Below are 21,709 nucleotides of genomic sequence, written 5' to 3'. Positions count from 1 at the left end.
CCCCAATTGTAAATATCAACACTTCACCGAGTTCTTTTGATTCCTCAGAGGCATCCGATGGAAGACCAGACTGTCTTGTAATTACGAAACAGAAAATTGTTTGTTTCACAGAAAAAGTCCAATTTTTTCTACTACAGTCCCATTATTTAAAAAAACAAAACAAAAAAACTGTGAAAAATCTTTTCTGTTATTTAATTGTCTATCACTTACTTTACTACTTTAGTGTAGTATGAATGAAGCCTTGTGCAGGTCAATTAAGTCACAGTTAAAAATCTTATATTTATGCTCTCCTTTACTCCCAAAGCCATTCAGTAAGGCTAAATTAGAGTGTTTGCTAGGCCACTTCTGCTTCCTGTGGCCTTATGTTTGACACAGCTAGTCTAACAGCCAGGGGACTGGATCTATCAGCTGTGTTTGAGCTGTTTTTGATGTCTAGATCATTTTTAACAGAATTGTTATCTTTTATCATTTTTGTAAGTATTATTGCTGACTGTTTAGTACCGACCATACAAGTGCGTGCATTTGTTTTAACTGAATGTTTTTTTAGTTTATCTGATATGTGCATTTGCAGCTGTAGGTAATATCCTCCTGAAAAACAGCCTATTCATTTATGTCCTCTGAAATGGAGATTTGTTTTTGGTCTTTATCTTTTAACTTATGAGTCCTGATGTACTAAATAGAGGACATCCTGGGCTTTCCATTGATATTTCAGGTGTTTGGGTGGCCTCTATTACTTCCAAAGACGAAGGAAATCCCCCAAAAAGTTCAGTGGGAGGGCATGGATGCAAGTTGTTAACCATGCTTGCTAGCTTTAGATGATACCAGCAGTCCATATGGACCAAATGCATTCTTGTCTGGCAGCATAACAAACCCAAACCACTAACACCAAAGAACTAAAACCGTGATATCACCGTGACATCGTGGTCTCTATTTGAGGGCCATTTCCTTCTTAAATAATACAAGTTAAAATAATTGATGACTAGCAGGTTCTTTCACACTTCACGCCGTGAACCACCATGCACACTTCAGCATTCATTGGTCTAGGTGTAGACTGCTGGTGCTGCTTCCATACACTGCACATTCATAATATTGTCAATCCAAACACGTTATGTATTAATTATGTTTCTGTGTGAAATCCCAGAAGAAGAAAAAACCCTATACAAGGTGAAGGTCTATTAGTCTATTAATTTATGTTGTGGAGTTGGGTGTTGATACTGGAGTGCAAAAATACTGATGGAAGATGGACAAGGAAAGGTCAAAGCCATCAGATCCTCAGTTTAGAAAAAAAGAGAAAAGAAGAGGAGAAACAAGCAAAAGATACAGGTAAGCAGATGTGTCTTTGGATAACGGCAGGTATTTTGTATCCTGAAAAAAGATAACATAACATTTATTAGTAGGGATTGGGAAAACTGTAACAGACTGTAGACAGCATAATATTAATTAGCCATTAATTGGAAGATGTGTAATGTTGATTTGTCTGCTATTCTCAATGTATGATGGCTGTTTGTTAACCATTTGCATGCTCTACTCTCTCTCTCTCTCTCTCTCTCTCTCTCTCTCTCTCACTCACACACACACACACACACACACTATCTAAAATATTTATCTGGTTAAATTCAGTATGGTGTACAGTATAATGTACAATCTTTAATGTGTGTGTGTGTGTGTGTGTGTGTGTGTGTTGGTGGAGGGGAGAGAGGGAGTGCTCGCCCAGGGCACCAAACAGGCCAGGACCGCCCCTGCTTGTTATTAATCTCTGGCTCTCTTCCACAGCATGTGGAAGAGAGCTGTCTTCCTTCTGTCCTCCCAACCGGTCCGGCAGATGGCCGCGCTCCCCGAGCCTGGTTCTGCCGGAGGTTTCTTCCTGTTAAAAGGGAGTTTTTCCTTCCCACTGTTCCCAAAGTGTTTGCTCATAGGGGGTCATATGATTGTTGGGTTTTTCCTCTGTATGTATTATCATAGGGTCAACCTTACAATATAAAGTGCCTTGAGGCGACTGTTGTTGTGATTTGGCGCTGTAAAAATCGAATTGAATTGAACTGAACTGGTCTCATATTTGACGATTATTATTCTTACTGTTATGCGACGGTGGTTCAGGGGGTTGGGAACCTCATCTGTAACTAGAAAGTTGCCGGTTCGATCCCCCTCTGTCCTGGTTGTTGTGTCCTTGGGCAAGACACTTTATCCTACTGGCGTTGGCCAGAGGGGCCGATGGCGCGATATGGCAGCCTCACTTCTGTCAGTCTGCCTGAGGGCAGCTGTGGCTACAACTGTAGCTTGCCTCCACCAGTGTGTGAATGTGAGAGTGAATGAATAGTGGTATTGTAAAGCGCTATATAAATGCAATCCATCATTTTTTTTCATCTTTCCATCAAATGTGGATATTTTGCTTGTAAATCCTGTTGGATATCATTTTTTATTAATTGTAGTTCTTCATCAGTGAGATAGCAACACAAATGCAATAACTGACTGCAATGAGAAACTACATAATCCCTCCAGGATCCACGCCGTGCTTTTTTCCAAGCCGTACGTCACTTTCCCTCCCCTTAGCAACAGAGGCAACATGGCGGCGTCCAGTAACACAGAGCATTCTCCAGAGATATCGACGCCGTTAAAGGTACCGAAAACCGAGGTGCCACCCCCTGAATCGGAGGATTTGAGTGACAGTAATCAATATCACTCTAATCCCTCGACGCCAAACCGCTTCTCGCCTTTGAACGTGAGCTCGGGGGCTGCGGGCCGGAACACGGCCTCATCCTCCTCCAACAGCTTCACGGCTTGCCGAGGGATGTCGTGGACGCCCTCCGAGACAAACGCCCTCATCGCGGTGTGGGGTAACGAGAGGCTGACGGAGGCGAGGATGCAGCAGCTGGAGGTCGCCGGCACCGTGTTCTCTGGTAAGGCCCCCGGTCCTGCCATGTACGAACGGGTGTCCAGAGCCTTGTCGGAGCTGGGATACGAGAGGACCCCGTCCCAGTGCAGGGAGAGGATGAAGGTAAATGAGCTTCAGAGGATGCAACAATAGCTTTAACATCACATACTAACCCTCCATCACCAGCACCTGGACCTGTAGCTGTGACACTGAGGTGGAGCTGCTACCTGTTAATCTACAGTGTGGCTCACACGCAGATAAACAAGTTCAATCATATTTTAACGTGTTGTTTCTGCGCTCTGTGGACATGGCTGCACTCATCCCGCCTCCCTCACATGTACAGGAGGCTAATTGCGGCTGTCATGCCTGTTATTGTGCATCTTCTGTTTATAACCACTTCAATTATCAGAAATGATATCCTTTATTAGAGTGAAGTCAGTTCCCTTTGATTTATTCATCTGACTTCCTGTAACAGACACACAGATGAATGTTGCACACAAGTCATTAGAAAGGTCCTTAACACTTTATAATGATCATCACTCATATATGTTAAATAGAAACTCAGTCAAGTGTTATATTACTGTTAACAAACTGTAAAGTGATAATAATATTTTCCAGTTATTAATATTGCAATTTATATTGATTCATGTCATTAGTTTATTCAATCAAATTTTATTTGCACCATCTGCTGCACCATTATTAAATGTTATTGTTGTGTCATTACTGAGATTAACATACTGGACAAGCTGCCGCTGGCTCTGCTTTAAACTGCTCTGAGATCAGCTTCCATCTATGCTTTGTGTGGCTACCATTAGGAAGTAAACAAGCCCTCCTCATCATCACAGATGGGCTTATTCTTGTTAAGCACCTTGGCCAACATGTGTGATAAGCAAAACTTTGCATAACTAGACAGGAAGTCAGCTCCTGCCATGCTCAGTTTAATAAAACAGCGGTTCACTTGTGGCCATTCCAGGCTCCAGTTGCCTAAGTGACCCTCTAATGTATTTACTAGCAGGTCATATGTCAATCAACGGTATTCTTCACTCTCACTGGTTGTCTCTTCAGTCGCTCGCCTGAAAGTTGAACACGGGTCCCACCAACTTTGCATCACATGCAGTTATTTCACCCATGGAGACTTGAAGTCGCCAAAATATATCATTCACTTTCTAGAGTCTCTGGGTACCCACTTTACTGTGAATCGTGCGTATGGAAATTAATGCTGTTCTCAGATTGGTTGTTCTAGGGTACTTACATTCAGTCAGACTCATTCAAACAAAAGTAAATTTCTATTTTTGGAAAGCTGCAGGGAACTCTAGTTTTCTGGACAGGTTTTTGTCCATGTTAACATGGCCTGTGGGAACACTCTAGTAGAACCCAATGGATTTATCGGCAGGTAGATGTTAACAGCAAATGTTTTTATAATTATTATTATTTCTTGAAACAGCAAATGTTAGCTGTTTGCTAATATTTGCAGTCTTTAAAAAGGCAAAAAGAAAAAAGTCAATTTAAAAAGAAAAGAGACAGAGACACGTCCTTCAAATCTGAGCGTTGGTGTTGTATAGTTTGTCCACCAGATGGCACTGTAGAACTTCCCTGTTTGTAAACACCTATTTGGAAGACAGCCAGCTGTTTGGAACAGGGCAGAGTGTAAATGAGTAAACAAATGATTCCGTATAACAAAGTCAGTTTATGTTTTGTGTGTATGAAAGAAGAAAATATATGGTGTATATATATATATAATATATATATATGGTGGTATACCGGCATATTGGATTTTTAAATAATGAAATTGTATTGGGTTTTCGACTGCTACAGTGCAATCATAATCGCAGGGTTTTTTGTTTTTCACAGATACATTTAAAGCGCTAACCTTTTTGTCCGTTTACATACACAGTGATTTTGATTTGTTGACGTAAACACATACATCACATTGGTATGCGATAAAAACCTGATAAAGTGGATGCAGGCAGTGTCGTTCAAATTTCGATGTAATCTCCATTTAAATGGTGGTGCTGGATTTTTTCTTTTTGGTTTCATTTCAGTTCAAAATGTTGATGTTTCATCATCAAAAGTGCTGTTTTGCATTGTTTTGTTTTTGTTGTTGTTTCGGCATATGATAAGATCTGTCTCTGCCTTGGAGACCGATGAGGGCTGACCGTGTTGTGGCTGGATTAGGCATCTTGCTGAGGGTAGGAGAGGCAGGTGGTGAAGGAGGCAGCTAGGTATGAGCTGCACCTTTCAGGGCCAGGCATAGGTGTAACCAGCACCACAGCATTTGTCATCACAGTGTTGTGAATTAACTTAAAGAGCAGTAAAAAGTGTGATTTCTTAAATAAACGTGTACTTATTGTTCTGTGCATTTAACCAAACTAGATTATTCATTACCCTTAAAGCAACAGGTGGTGTTTTAAGAATGCATTTAGGAGAATTAATTGCTACACAGATACAAAAAACTTACCTACTGACTATGTCAGCTTTTGGTAACAATGTAAAGAAGCGTAAAAATTGTAAAAATGTTCTTAATTGTGAAAGATGTGTTCATCCTCCTTTTACAAACAGACGCTGCGGCGCTGCTACAGCCGTGTGAAGGAGCACGGCATCGGTAAAAGGAAGAGCAGCTACACTATCGAGCAGCTGGAGAAGGTGTTCGGTCAGGGAGGCTGGGACTCCCAGAGCTGTGCCCCTGTGCTCATCAACAGCAGTGGGCTGTATCAGGAGATGGAGTCTGATGGTAGCACCCTGGAAGACTTCTCACAGGAGGACTGGTGCAACCAGGTGCTGGACTCGGCATTCCAGGAGGGAGACATGGAGACCGGTGAGTTTGGTGTTAGCTAGCGGATGACATCCAAAAAATATACGACACAGCAGGTGGTTTTGAACTCAGATTTGTGCTTTTTCCTACCAGACGAAATCCAGTTGCCTAAACACAGAGTCCTACAGATCCAAGCGGAGCTGTCAGAACAAACACAGTAAGTCAACGAGAATCAAGACTTATCCATCCTTGTAAATGCAACTCAGATTATGTTGGTGTTTATAAAATCTGCATAACCTCTCAAAAGCTGACATCACTGCTTTTTGATATTACACACAGAAAAAGGGACACAATGCAGACAGTGATCCATATTCTTGAGTCTGTGCAGCTGAAGTGGGAGCACTTTCAGACGTGGACTGAGTTTTCCCGGCTACACCTCTCCAACAAGCTGGCCATCTTTGCTGTGGGGTACAACACGCGCTGGCGTGAGCACGTGCGTTACCACTATGCTGAAATCAGCTCACAGGTGCCGCTTGGTAAACGGCTGCGTGAGTACTTCAACCCAGAGAAGCCTGAAGGCCGCATCATCATGACCAAAGTTCAGAAGATGAACTGGAAGAATGTCTACTACAAGTTTTTGGACATTACCATCAGCGAGGCGCGTTGCCTTGAGCTGCACATGGAGGTGGACTGGGTCCGTGTGTCCCAGTCAAAGGTGACGAGCTGCAGCAGAGGCACATCCCACTACCTCCTTCCTGGGGACATTCCCAAGGCGTATGGACTATACGCTATTGGCTACGAGGCAGCGTCGCCTTCTCATGGCACTGCTCAGACCTCTTCCCCGGGTGACAGTGAAGACCACAGCTTACCTCAGAGTGGGTTAGAGAATGGGGCTCAAAGCCAGTTTCATGGAGAAGGAGTAGAGCGTGGTGACAGGACTGGGGCTAAAGTCACTTACTGCTACCTGGGCATAGCTGAGGACAGGACCATACAGCAGTGTCTCTTTCAGCACTTTCAGGGCTCTGGCAAACACTATGTCCATGGTGAGCCCTCCGCCGTGACGCGGTTCCTGCAGGAGAACTGTCACAACGCTGGAACGAGTCAGACGGACGAGGCAGGTGAAGACTCACCTGAGCGTTGTGCCATTTACATCAAATTTATTGAGGTGGAGCTGGACTTCCTCTCTGCAGGCTCCCTGGTGGAGTGCCTGGAAACTGCTGTTGGCTATTCCTTAAAATACAACAACAAAGAAACGTTTTAACCACTCCTCACTGTTTCAGATTTGTACTGTTATAACTAACTTATACAGCCAATACGGCAGCAGGAAAGGTGTCTGTAATAAAGCATGGATGTGGAAGTTTTATGATTATCGGCGGATTTTCAAACTATGATCTAGTGAATTGTCTAAAAATTGTGAAAGGTGACCAGGGAGATAAAATGTTGTTTTTTTTTTTAAAGGGGACCTGTTCTGCTCTGACTGTAGGACCAGGGCAGCTCTTCAAAAAGGGCCTTGATCTTATACTGGTCCTTGGTGCAGCTCATCCACTGTCAGAAACAAACACCTTTATTCCTCATACCTTCGTCTTACTTTCTCCTGATTGGCTGCCCCTCACAAACAAAAAGTGTGGCACTTCTGTTCTCTCAGCCAGAACTGTGCGCCCACGATGCCCAAATGAAACATTTCCACTCTTACTGGCATCTCTGTGAGGCTGATTATTTAGAGCAGTTTGGTTGACAGCGACAGCTTGCACATGTCACGAATACAACGGTCTACATTTATTTATTTTGTTTGACAAATAAATGCCACAAATGATCATACCTGAAAAAGTTTAATGTGTTTGAAAGTAGAAGTCAAAATTATTGTGTATCACTAAAATATGTGCAGGTGATTTTCTGCAGATGAGTCTGATTTACTTGTTCGTTTGTGTTTCAGTTGCCTCAAGTTGAAATTTTTTTTATCAAGTCTAAAAGGAACAGTATACAATACAGGAAACATAATGTACAGACACGTATGCCTAACCTGTTACAGGGAAAAACAATACAAGAAGTGTGTGTACTGTGTTTTTTAGGCTGAGGTGCACTATTTAAGGATCTGCTGCTTTTCCAGTGTAGATACATATTGCCTCATCAGGGAATGTTTGGTTGGCAAGGTGACTATTGCAGTATGCATCTGTCTACCTCAGTAGGATGTAGCAAAAATGGCAGCAAAAGGACCATAGTGTGTATTTATTCTGAAACTGCCTTTTATTTGACTGTCACAGTGTGGACACGAAAGTGTCTCAGAGTGATTATTGGTGGAGTTATGCCTTAATTTTGCACATGTAAGAGGGCTGCAGGTCGGGATGCTTCGGTTAAAATTTCAGGTCAGAAACGAAGAGTAAATATTAGCAAGATAATCCATCAATGCACCCTTACCTTTCCAAACAATATGCTCTAATAGCACTAAATATTTTTTGACTGATGAATCCAAAAAATTGGCTTTTAAAAAATCAAAAATCTTACAACATGTAAATTTGACTGATTTCCATTAGAGGTCTTCTCACCAGGCATGTTTGCTACCAAGTTTATTTGATATTATTGACAGTAGAACAAAGACTGAACCACTGATTAATGTGTTGTCTCTTTGCCTCATAAATATTTTTCTTGATTGTAATGTTTAGAAATTAAAGACACCATTGGAAAAGTAGTAGTAAAATATAGAAATTCCCTGATATCGTTCTTTAACTGAACCGCCCCTACTGACTGAACTAAGCAGCAGATGCATCATACACCATTTTAACAGGAGTGTAAGACACTGCGCAGTACCTGGAGCATCTCTGTCTGCAGCCATATCCTTGTGGATAATTAGACACTCTTCAGATCATACTGAGAAGTTATTAGCACCTCCCACATTCTGCTTTTTGCAAAACTAAATGGTGCCTGTGTTTGTGAAGTGTGCTCGCTTGCAGGTTTAAACCAGGCACAGCTATAAGACTATAAGCTGAAGAGGGTAACTGATCCTTGACCAATAATCCTTTCTGAACAGGATTTCTGAGGGTATGTGCAATGTGCCAGGAAAGGACTGTGTAGAAAAGAAACAACAGGTAATTCCATTGTGAACTGATGTAAATGAAATGTAATATTCATTTATATATATATAAAGAAAATTCTGGCTTTAGCAACCTTGCAGTGTTCATTTGTTTGGGTATACAGTATATAAAGATGAATATGATATTTTCTATTTTATTGGTTGACACCATGTCCTGTATGTGATTGTTTCAAAGTCACTGTCTTGTATGTTTACATGTTTGAAAAACAATAAAGTGGACACTCACTGTCATTTGCCACACAGTGAGAATGGAGGTTTTGCTGATGTGTGTGTGTGTTGAGCTTTAGGTCAGTACCTTGCGTACACCACACATATGCTATTAGAAGAAAATACTGGTGCTGCTACTGGTGATTCATATTTGAAGAGGTTTGCAGGTATAAAGTGTATGTAAAGACAAAGAATGACAAGGCAATGAGCTCATGCATAAATCTCAAGTATGTTTTCAATGAATAAACAGGGTGAGAGTCTGTCACAGCAATAACATGAACAGATAAACAGAATCACTAGTTAACCTAAACCAGCTGTAGGTGGAAGCTGAAGCACCCAGACACAACTAATCCGGAGAACATACATGGGTTCAAACCAAGGGCCTTCTTTCAGCAAGGCAACAGTGCAACCACTGCAACCTGGGCATCCCTGGACAACTTTCCTTCAGGATGAACTGGAGAAACCCTCTCAGTGCACTTTTTGTTCATCAGGTCAGTGTATTTTGCAATGGAAGGGAAAGTGAAAGCAGTTAGGCATGCTCAGACTAAACATGTCATTCCCCCATGAGGCCAGCAGATGGCCATAGCAAGCTACCACTGCAAAACAACACAGTGTAGGGTACACCTGATGGTAATTTTGCATCCCTGAGAATTGACATGAAGTGTAGCCTGCTTACAAACAGTATAAACATGTGATGACATAAAATTAGTGACACAGGTGTGGACTAAAATGCTGAAGGAGACCAAACAACAACTGACACTGTACTCTATACTTGACGTGTATGCAAAGGGACAATGCCACTGACCTTTTGGAAAAGCAGCATTTGAAACTAGGACAAATATCTAGAGATTTTTCAGTGTCCAAATATCTGAAACAATATCGAAATCAGAGCAGTGTTTCATGTTCAAATAATAATAAAGTTACTAATAAAGAGTTGGGTTTTTTTTAATTATCTTTTTAATCTTTTTATGATTTGTGCAGAAAGGCTCCAAATCATCCAGGCCATGACTATGTTTTGACCTGTTACATGACCAAAAACAAACAACATCGCCACCTTTATAGTTATAATTGAATGCATTACGCTTGAGATGTTAGTAATGTTCCTCTTGAACATGAATCTAGTATTGTTTCTCTTTCTGGTTCTTTCCATGGATAGCTGCTAAATGTACTGTTAGGTGTTAGATAGGAATATTTACCCTGTAAAGCCTGAACCATGAAATAATAATAATAATCTATTAAACCTTCGGCCATTTATTTTTAAATTAATTAAATATAAATTTGCATATACAAGTTTTTAATTTGTATCATAATTGTTACACTCTTTCTTTTTTGCAATTTATTGCTTAAAATGTTTTGTGCAATTTATTTAGACCAAAAAAAGTATCAAAAGTCAAACTTTACAAAACTGTATGTATCAAATCTATTAAACTTAAGAGGTCAGATCACTGCAGAATGTATTTGTATCTAAATATATATAATAAACCATTACAGTGGGATTATGTATGAACACATAAAAGATGTTGGACAGTCATATGTTTTTGTGTGTGTGTTCTTCAGGTTCTCTGCAGCACATTCAGTTGAGCAGCTCTTTGCTCCTATTACCAAAGAACAAAACAGAAAATTTGTACCATTCCAAATACTTCCGAACAAATACATACAAAACCTTGACGACATTGGTATAAATCAGTTTTCATGTTGCTTGCTGTTTTATTTCTTTGGGTTTGATTAAGTGTGGAGTGGATTGAGATAGGATATGTACAGGATATGTTTTGATGGGCTTAAAGAAAAACTAAACTGATAACAGGAGGAAGGAAATTTCTTTCATGTCTCGTTATAGGTCGTTAATTGGAGTGAGCAATATGTTTGGCCTCCAGGTGTCAGGTTTGTTTACCGTTTGACCAGCTCCTTGTAGCCGTTCGAGTTAGAAGCCTGGCCAAGAATGCAGCATGAGCCTCACTGATTTTTGCTCCTAAATACAAAACAGCATGTTTTGACAGCTTTTGCCTGAATGCTGTGGATTTGAGCTGGAGGCCCAGATGCAGTTTACAACAACACAACAAAATCTCATCCCCACAAAATTTGGACACTGCTTCTTTAGATTTAATCACGTGAGCAACCCCTGTTCACCTCTCATAATTGAGCAGTCTGCCTGCATTAGCCTCACCCTTGTTGCTGAGGCAACTGGGCAACCTCAGGAAATGAAATAAAGAGGTCTGACCACCTTGGAGAGGACAGGTCAGTCTTTCTTTTTGCAACAGGATGGTGAGCTCACCTTGGGAATTCACGTCAAGCCGTGTCGAGTCTGTTTCTCTGCTCTCAGAACCATGCCTCTTCACACATGATAGAACAGGAACTGAAGACTGGAGATTTTAAAGTGGAGGTGAGGGAAAAGGATGGAGCTTTAGATGTGGGAGGTTGAAAACAGGCTGATTGTTAGAAAATCTTGAGCTGTAGTGCAGTTTAAAACTGTTTATGTTCCTATTTGTATTTTTTAAATGAAAATTCAAGGACTCAGTAGTGAAGGAAGTAATGCAGTTTTTTATTTTTTTGTTGTTATTTGCTTTGGTTTATTACATATGAAATCATAGCGTGCCATTGGCTTCTCCAAGCAGTATGGTCATGGTGCTGTCCAGCAAATTCAGACATTGTTGGATGTCTGTATTTGTGACGTTCACTGGCTTGTTCTGGGAAGTTGCTGTGGTCTGCTCTTAGGTCCATCAGCCACTGGTGTTGATGGTGTGACACGTCTTTCTCCCAGATGTTCTTCTTGTATTGCTCATTTCATCTCTGTGTGGGTCTGCCATTGTGCTTCTCTGGTATATCTCTTCAGCCTAGTGGCAAGAGCTGTGAGCCCTGTGCCTGACCATCTCTCCAGTCGCAGTTTTGGATATAATGTTGTACCTTGTTTTCATCCAATACCTGTCTGTCATAACGCCCAGCTGCCCTCAGTTACCAAACTAACATCTTTAGGAGCTTCCCGGAATTTGGTTTCCAGCCTTTTTCTCTATGCTTCTGCACACATCCTTGATTTTATACCCATGTGCTCTAAGATCACAGTCACAGTGCCATATTGGTTTGTTAATTTCAATGACACTGGTAGTAGGAATAGTGCATGTTGCAGAGTCCACAACAGCAGAGATGGGGAGTCGTGCTCTTGGTTGAGTGACTATAGAGGCCGGTATCATCTAGCCCAGGTACATGTGCTCTTCCATCAGGCCTGGCTCAATACATCTATACTGCTCACTATTGTTCCAGCGATTAATAATAATAACAACTAATAACTAATAATTAAAAGCATACTGTAAGGGTTTTGGAAAGACTGATAAGTGATCCAGTTTTTCATTTACTCATCGCCACTTTGTTTGATTCAGCGGCTTGTTATCAGTAACCCACGAAGTCTGAGTAATTATCCAATTCGTTATTAGCAAAGTGTAGAAATGAAGTGAAGAAACACACACACACACACACACACACACACACACACACACACACACACACACACACACACACACACACACACACACACACACACACATTCGTACACCTGCCCCCTACTGAACCTGAGAACTAGCGAAACTGCGTCAAGCTTAATTTTACAGACAGTAAAATAATAAAGGTGGAACATTTTTGTTTTCAAAATAAAAGACATCGTCTAAGGCAGTCTTTCACGGACCTTATTTTGTTGGAGGCTTCCGGAAATTGCGCTCGACTGACTCTACAGCTCTACTGTGGAGGTGGCACGTCTCTCTCTCTCTCGTAGGAAAGGTTTCGGGATGACAACTTGCAGAGTTATAACCCACTCGCCGCCGTGTCGATAAGCAGGGAATTCTAGATGTTAAAAGGAGGACAAGAAGAGTCTCGGATGACCTTTGGTGTCGTTGCCAATCCAGTTTTCACTCCACTTTAATATTCGCATCGCTCCACCAAGTCAGAAAAGGGGATCCGTGCGTCAGTGAGATAAGACCCTTTCCACACTTCCTCACCTGAAGTGTCCCCTACCTTACCTTCCTCGGCCAGCGCGTGGAGATAGTGGGAAGCCCGCTGAGCAGACTTGAAGAGCTTTATTTGCCTGAGGCGGAGTGCTCACATAAAGCCTGGTGAAGGACGTTGACAACTGAGAAGTGTGTACATCAGCCATGGGAGCCTCCAGCACTACTTCGAGGAAACTTCCCCTGCTCTACTTTACCTTTCAGTGCGCGCTCACAGGTCAGCTTCTTCACCTGCCTTATATAAATGCCTTCTGTTGTGTTTCCTTGTTTGTTCACATTTCCAGAAGCATACACACACGCAAACAGTGGTTATCACTTTGTATTTCAGATCTTAAAATAATGCGACTAACATCACATTTGCATCCATCCTGTTAGCATTAAATGGTAAATGGCCTGTATTTATATAGCGCTTTACTAGTCCCTACGGACCCCAAAGCGCTTTACACATCCAGTCATCCACCCATTCACGCACACATTCACACACTGGTGATGGCAGCTACATTGATAGATATTAAATATCAAAGCAACATAGTGTACATTAGAATGTGGGATTTACTGAAGTCCGACCACGCTGTGCTGACATGAGTCATAATCAGGAACCTGTAACTAATGACAGAAATGACAGCAGGGTCTGCTTCTGGGGGTTCTTTGCTGTATGTGTGCCAGAGGATGAAGGGCTGGATTTGAAGCTGAAACACCTGTTTGTTTTTCACAGGATTTGAAACAAGTGTGTTACACATGATTATGTCTTCCAGGGAAGAATAATCCCTTTATAGCTGCTGCAACACTGGCTCAGCCGTCACTCTCTCTAGCAATGTATTAAACTCCTACTTTCACTGATAGCTGTACAGTACAAGCAGCCTACTTTTCCCTCTCTTTGATTTAGAAATTGGGCCACGGTACAGCTGCACGAGTATTTTGCAAACGTTTTGGGGAGCAAGAAGTTTTTAAATGATTAATTCCAGTAAAAAAAGAACTAATGGCTGCACCTAGAAGGGAGTATTTTTTTTCTTTTTTTTCTGCATTTCAAGAGAATATTAATATTTCTTGAGTTTTGTGCAGTTCCTTCTAATTCGGAGACCTACTAGAGTTCATATAAAGGCACTACTGATTTAATAGTCATTCTCCTTGAAAAGCAACAAGGAACTGCTGGACGTTCATGAGCTCATGAATTTTGAATCATCATTTTATCGTCCCTCTTGTCTCAATTTAACCCTCAGCAATGACTGAAATGATTTTTTTTATTCAGTGTCAGCAATGAAAGAGTCAAACACTCAGTTTTTGGACTGCTCACATGCTCCACTCCACTCTCATATGGAGAAACTGGAAACATCTATTTAAGTTGTAGAGCCCCATCTGCTCCAGGTGAGCGCCTGTCACTTCCAAGAGTCTGGGTGCTGACTTTCATATTGCTCTGTGAGACATGAAAGCCAGTGAGAGATACACACTTTGCCTGAATTTGTTCTCAGCTGCCCGTAGCTTATGTGTGCTTTTCAGTGCTGTTGCCAAAACAGTCACATTCCCTGTCATTGAGGTAGTTTCTCTCTGAGGGAGTATTACCTGAGTAACACTTCCATTTTGCACCATCTAGGTTCACTGCGATGAGACAGTGAATTAAGTCATTGTAAGGGGTGACTGCAAGCAATGTCTGGCAACCAATTTTATCAGCAGGCTATGATTCAGGGTCACAGGACAACAGGAAGATACTGTATGAGCACAGTAGCTGACCTTGACCTCACCATCAATCGCCCTGCAGGTGTGTCCTGAAAACACTGAGCAGTCAAGACACAGAGAGGAAATGTTCATGAATAGCACCCGGTGGCGACAGGAAAACTGTGAGCTCTTTGAATCCCAGATGTGTGCGTTAGAGCAGGAAGTGAGCAAACCTCCTCCTACAAACAACATGGTGGTTCAGTTCAAAATCCAGCGCAGTGGAGAATGTTATCAGACTCGCAAGCAGCTGCTGAGTGATTGAGGATATGTCAAAAACATATGACTTCACTTCCATACTTGCTCTTTTTTGAGTGTGTTTGCACTATGACTGCATGATGTACTCATAAGAGTGAAAAAGTTACGTGCGAAAAATTCTCACCAACAGAAAAACGCAGGAGTCACCATGTGTGATGAACGATTTGAAATTCTGCTACTCCTCTAAAAGGAGGAAACCTTAATGAACAGAATATTGTCCTTTTCTGTCTCCCTGTAATCTTTACGAGTTACCACATGTTGATGTATAAATTATCTTTTTCACAGAATGTTCTGACCGTGTTCTGTGACCACGTCGGGTAAATAACTTGTTTCTAAAAACGATTTCATGCTTATTATTCTTCCTTGTCAGAAGCCTGGCGACTGCTGTCGCACACGTATTGTTGTTTGACCCATTTTCTCAGAAGGACTGCCTTTTTGTGTGAAAATCTATTTATTTAAGATTTCCGAAACAGTCGCTGCATTTCAAATGTCATCTCGAGGGCACAATTCGCCATGTTTGGAATCTATCCCAGCTGCCATAGGGTGAGAGGCGGGGTACATGCACAGGTTGCCAGTCTCTCACAGGGCCGACACAGAGAGACAGAAAATAGTCTACACTCACACCTATGGAACTTTAGAATCACCATTTCACCCAAACTAACTGGCTTCCTTCCTGTGGGAGGAAGCGGGAGTACCCACAACTCCACAGAAAAAGGTAGATTTAAACCCAGAATTTTCCTGCTGTGAGGAACACAGCAGGAAAACCGCTGTGCTGCCCCCTAAAAACAAATGCTTAATTGATTGTCCTGCTGCACCATAGATTTTGGTGCCAGTTCACGCTTTTGGCCAATGACGAATCATCGCAGGTTGAGACTGGACTGTATTTGGTTGTCCTACATTATAGCAGAAGGCCTGACTTCACACTCAGAAGGATGATCTAGGAAGGTTTAGAATTTTTCACTCTTTTTTTTTTCACTGCTATTATAGTTGGCAACCTCTTATCCATTCTAACCCTGTACTTTGGAGAAGGGTAAAACTTGTAAAATGTAAATAGTTTTCATGTGTGTAAGCTGCAGTGATTGTTTTCTTTGTTCCCCAGTTTCTAAGAGCATTTAATAAAACCAAACGTTACATATTCTGATTGCCTGTGGGTAGATTTGGCGTTATGGTTAAGATCATCACCAGTGGCAACTTAGACCTCAAATGGTTAAAGAAGTCTAGACTAGGCACATTTACCTCTGTGAAAACAATGACCTGCCAGGTAGACAAAACTCAGCTCATGAGATGCTGTGTTCTTCTGCTCCACTTCAGGTAGAAACAAGTGACACACACACACACACACACACACACACACACACACACACACACACACACACACATTTCTGGTGTTGCTATCCTCGTGGGGACAGCTCATTGACATAATGCTTTCCCTAGCTGCTTACCCTAACCATCAAAAATAAATGCCTAACCCTGACCCTTACCCTAAACCTAACCATAACCCAATTTTAACCCTGACACTAATTCCACATTTTGAGTCTCAAAAATGCCTTCAAACTTGTGGGAACCAGGATTTGGGTCCCCATAAGGGCTGTTGGTCCCCACAAGTATAGTAAACTTCCAACACACACACACACACACACACACACACACACACACACACACACACACACACACACACACACACACACACACACACAGACATTAGTAGTAGTAAGACCATCTGAAACAGCTGCACATAGTCAGCTTTACCATTGTGGCACAGTGCTGAACTTCAGTGTTGTCCTCTGTTTAATTCAGTGTTACCTTTCCTAATTAAACGTGACACTTACCTTCTGTGCTACCACCCAGCAGTTGTATCTTTTTATATTAAGCTTTGCTAGCATGAACAGTTCTTCTCAGTCACACAAACTCATTAACATTGTCTCAGTGAAGTTGTGTTTGGGTCAGCTAATTTGATTATATTAGCTTAGGTTCATCAAGCACTGCGCCTAATTATTCACTCGTGTCTAATTGCTTAATTTGCCCTTTGTCTTTTTCTGAGGTAAGCTGTGTCAGTTGGCAGAGTTTAATCTTTTCCTGGTGTCATATCAGTCTTACCACTAAAAGTCCTTGTCATGTGTATTTAGCGTTTTATTCCAAGAAGTATGTGGTTCACGCCCCTGCGTTCATGTTATCAAGGCATCCTGGTGAGGGGTGCAGACACAGATTCTGAAGAATAAAACTTTAAAGTCAGATTGTTGGCTAATATGATCGTAAAATGAAGGTATTGTAACTGAAAGAGTTGCTGTTTTAGCTCGTCCCAGCACCGTGTTCTAGCACCGGATTTACATAAGCACACACAATAATCTTGAAGCTTGACGTCACTTATCAAAGACCAGCGGCGGCGATGTATGAGCTATGCCTTATCTCTTCAGCAGCCGCTGTACAATTAATCTTGCATTCTGGACACACCATCTGGCAAGAGCGCACATCTTCATTTGTTTTCCAGCTGTGTCCTGTGATGGACGCTAGTTATTTAACAAGGTCAACCCATACAAGCTTCAAAATGCTCTGTTGGGAGGTGAGGCAGCGGTGTCCTCACCGCTGATGACTGTCAGTGATTTATAATATTAAGTGAGAGTGCTGCGATAATTATTAATAGTAGCATGTCTTATTTTAACATAGAGTCACTCTTGGCTATGAGCTTTCCTGCTTTAGAAGATAATAGGTATTGAAGCTTGGTATACTAGCACACTTGACATGTGGTAGGTTGAAGTTTCACACGCTATTTTTTACCACATTAGCGCTTAATTCCAAAATATGTTTTTAACTCTAAGAAGATGAAAAAGCCGAGCTATTCAATGCAGTTTCTCCAGCGTACAACTATGGCCTTATCTCTAATTGCCTGTTTTTTAGAATAAAACCAAATAGATGTGCAGCAAAGCCCCTTTTCAACTCTGAGCCGGGATTACAAGGGTTTGAAGGCTGCGCTCCTCACGTATGTGTCCCCAGCAACTGGTGCAATTTTGATTTCAGGGGGGAAGATTGAGGGATTTATCGGTACATAATGACATACATACAGCAGTGCACTCTTTCCTCTTTAGTGAGATAGTTTGTTGTCCAGTTGTCAGTCTGTGCAAGTGTGCAAGTGTGCCTTGTAATCTTTTATATTTACACTCACTTGTACCCTGTACAAAGCCCAGAAGGACAAGAACCGGAGTGGAGATTAGTTCAGATTCAATCTCACAGCATAATATATCAAATCCCAAAAAAGCCACAATGTGCTTCTTTTCTTTCCCTGTAGTTGTTTTCACTGTGTTTGTTCTTATTTCATATCTTCTTTGTGATCATTCAGCATGTTATTATCTACTGAAATTCAAAGAAGTCATGTTAAAAAAGTTTGAAGTCTGCACATCTGCACAAAGAACATGCTAACACAACGCTAGCGCACAACCCAGTGTGACATTAAAGCTGTTGTGCGTTTTTAAGAGATCTTCCCAAGAGGGCAGCAGCAACTATAACATCACATTTCCATAAAGACATTTTAAGGCGCTGGAAAAAAGGCTGGATTTAATATAATGCACGTCATAAAGACAGGTCATTTCTTTATTTTATATGTAACCCCTTCATAAATCCTGTTGACTATAGTCTATTTGCCATTATAAGCAAAGAAAAATGAACGGAAACTTTGGAAATCACTTTCTGACACCCCAACCCTGCAGCGAGACCTGATCAATGTAATGAGCAATCAGGCTACAGCTGAGTAATGACAAAGTAGTGTAGAGAGTAGTGTAACAAATTACTTTCTCCAGGGACTAACTATGTAATATACGCCTGCTTATGTTTAAGAGATGTAATGTGTAATACAATGACTCCAACGGCAGTTATCATTCTCTAAATCTTTGGTTTCATTCACGTTCTTCTTCTCTTAGTGGTCATTTAGCACGTCTGCAAGATTATTTTTCTGGTCTTTGTCTGAATGAGAGATGTTAACATTCACTTCAGACAGACAATCTCACATTGATACCTCAATCCCAGTCTCATACTGCAATTAAGTCTGGGGTCATGCAAACACCTTAATCTAATTATATTGCAGTAATTAGGCCCATTCACAGGATTAGTGACGTGATTGAAGCATGTGGAGCACTGCAGTGCTGGCTGCATTTTTAAGCGCTGCATTGACCTGTAAAGACCATGCTCAGTCCAGCCACTGGAGGTTTGATGATTTGCAACTCGTGCCCCACATTCACTGAGTTACTACTATTTATAAGTCCATACAAACATTCTTATTTTTAGTCTCAATATGGGATAAACTGTGGGAAAGAGACAAAAGAGTAACACAACTAGGCCTGTGTAATGTTACTTGGAAATGTGTGGATGTAATAGAGGAATTTTTCACCGAGAACATGGAAATAGCAGTTAGATGACAGATGTACAGTGAGACATGGTGCCAGCCGTGACTTTTACTGTATGTGGCAAGTGCCCCTTTTGTGGGTTTTCAGTGACATCTCTTCTCCATCCATGGACCCAGAAGGAAGAAGGCCTCCTCTCTGGGGTCATGAGAAAATCACTTGGTGACTTTCCCAACGATCAGCTCTGGCCTGGGGACTCTTAAAGGCACAGACGCTCGTGCTTCTTTATTTTGTCTTTCTTTTTCTGTCTGTCCCTCCCCTTCATTCTTTCTTGACCAGAAACCTGGACATAGTGGCTCTTTGGGGGTGTTGATTGTTTTTTTTCTTTGTTTGTTTTTTGAGAACATTCATGCAAATTCTGATAGAAATCTTATCTGGACAGTAAACATATTGTTGTTTTTGATTTGGGCTGTTATTCCCAGCTGATATTTGCATTCAAACATTTATGACCCTTTGCAGCCCTCTATGTTTATACATAAATGTAAGGCGTGGAGGAGTTATGTTGGTTTTATGGGGTCTTAAGAACATTATATACTGTGGAATTAAACACACATTGCAGACTGCAGTGTCAGCCTTATACCCACTGTTTAATTCAGGGTTGCCTGTGATGTGGCCAGGCTTTGACAGTATACTAGCTAATGACTATTTACAGCTGAGGGAGCCGCAGGAGGCTTATCAGGTGGTTCTTAAGGCCAGTCTGAATCCTTTGCTCTATTACCAGTGCATCAGCAGTCTGATGTAAATAGCCCTTTTATGGTAACCACTAACTGTTAACTAATAATTAAGTCTTTCACAGACACTGCTAATTGGAATATCTGGCTCTTGTCCAGATTGTCAGAATTTTCATTTCAGGCTTGTAAGTTTCGCTAAATTCCACAAAACATTTTCAACAACAACTCAACCCACCGGGGTTGGAGTAAGAAGAGCCTTGACTCCAGCCACTTTAGTGAACACATGCATCTTGCTTCCAGTGCTGCTAACAGATGTTGCAACCAGAATTTGTCAACAATCGCACATTTCCTTCACCCGTCCTTGAGAAAAACTAAAGCAGAAGTCAATAAAGCAGCTCACAGATGGTAGTGAAGGCATGGGCTTAGATGAGATATACCATGTCAAGTTATTCTAAATGAGGGTGAGGGTTAGAGGTTGATACTCTAACAACTTCACAGAGTCATAATCCTGGACATAATCCTAGGTTTTTTTTCTTCAAGTATTATGGCAGGTCATACGCACACTCAATGATTACTTTATTAAGTGAATAGACTTCATCATTTTCAAATATGAACTCGTTTGATGCCTGTGACACACACAAGAACTCTGTTACAGCATGTATCAGGAGCACATCACTGGTTGCTAACAGGAGAGCTAGCTTCCTCATCATGGAGGAAGCTAACAACAAAGGCACAGCAGTTCAGAAGTCGAGCTAGCCCAGCAGCTTTTATTTGAATTCTTCCAGCGCTTTTTAATTTAACCACAAACTGAAAAGCTCATACAGCAACCAGGGCAGTCCTCATGTCGTGTGTGAGTAAAAGGAGTTGTGATCAGACTGATGATAGGATGATAGGAGAAACTAGCAAAACCTGCAGCAGTGTGTCGCGTACACATATGAAATAAGACTAGTGCAAATTAATGAGGTTTGTATGTTTATTAATTAAAGTTAAAAAAAGAGTAACTAACGTGATTACATTTTTTAAACTCTTGAAATTCTGATGGCAGCAGCGTTTAAATGTCAGCACTGACATTTATTTTCAGCACTGCAATAGCAGGTAGAGGTGTAGTAAGAAAGAAAGATGTTAATTTTGGATGATATGACCCATTAAAAATCTATTGAAATATGCTGTTGCACTGATCTGTGACATCAGTTGGGACATATTAATGGTATTTCAGTCTGACAAGTAACTTTTGAAATGATTTCTTATGCAGCAAAATATAGTTTGGTGTCAAGGCTCTAAATGAATCTCCTCCCGCAGATTTACAGTTGTGAGAGCGATGAGTAAATATACCTACACATGGATTCTGCGGGTGGTGCAGGGGTTGAAATAGCAGGCAGGGAAAACTGATGAAGAGATGAAAAAATTTGCAGCTTGAATAGACCAACAAAGTGGGAAAGCGTGTCTGGTATGTGACGTGAAGAGATTGAGCTATATTACCGTGTAGGACACAGTGCAGCTCAACCTGCTTGCCTCTTTGCTCCGTTGAGCAGCCCTACACATATACCCCGAAAAGCCGTTAACAATTTTTCAACCATACGTTTTATATGTTTTCTTAAACATGTATCTAATTCGAGGTCACAGGGGGACTGGAGCATATCCCAGCAGGTGTAAGGTGAGAGGTACTAGCCTATCACAGGGCTTTACCATATATTGCATTTAAAAAACAAAAATGTATCATTTTCTCATGATATCATTTGATACATACTAGCATGTAGATTACAATAAAGTA

At 41.3% G+C, this 21,709-nt stretch overlaps 2 protein-coding genes across 2 annotated transcripts in view; both read left to right on the top strand.

The window, feature by feature from the left end:
• Window positions 1–2,551: 2,551 nt before the first annotated feature.
• On the top strand, window positions 2,552–8,945 carry msantd2 (Myb/SANT DNA binding domain containing 2). The gene is made up of 4 exons (XM_086307895.1): window positions 2,552–2,995; window positions 5,432–5,687; window positions 5,778–5,841; window positions 5,964–8,945. The coding sequence occupies exons 1-4, from the start codon at window positions 2,564–2,566 to the stop codon at window positions 6,883–6,885; spliced, it is 1,674 nt and encodes a 557-aa protein (XP_086164021.1). The 5' UTR covers window positions 2,552–2,563; the 3' UTR covers window positions 6,886–8,945.
• Window positions 8,946–12,669: 3,724 nt separating this feature from the next.
• LOC147320075 (endothelial cell-selective adhesion molecule-like) overlaps window positions 12,670–21,709 on the top strand; it is a 53,474-nt gene continuing 44,434 nt past the window's right edge. The window contains exon 1 of the mRNA XM_086307894.1: window positions 12,670–13,125. Within this exon, the coding sequence (XP_086164020.1) occupies window positions 13,056–13,125 (70 nt within the window). The 5' untranslated portion in view covers window positions 12,670–13,055. The remainder of the gene's footprint in view (window positions 13,126–21,709) is intronic.

Source organism: Aulonocara sp. 'chitande type north' Nkhata Bay, linkage group LG10, assembly GCF_057382095.1.
Source record: "Aulonocara sp. 'chitande type north' Nkhata Bay isolate Kocher_YH1m ecotype deep benthic linkage group LG10, A_spYH_male_GT1.1, whole genome shotgun sequence".
Classification (NCBI taxonomy): Eukaryota; Metazoa; Chordata; class Actinopteri; order Cichliformes; family Cichlidae; genus Aulonocara; species Aulonocara sp. 'chitande type north' Nkhata Bay.
This window is presented reverse-complemented; position numbering and strand designations above follow the sequence as displayed.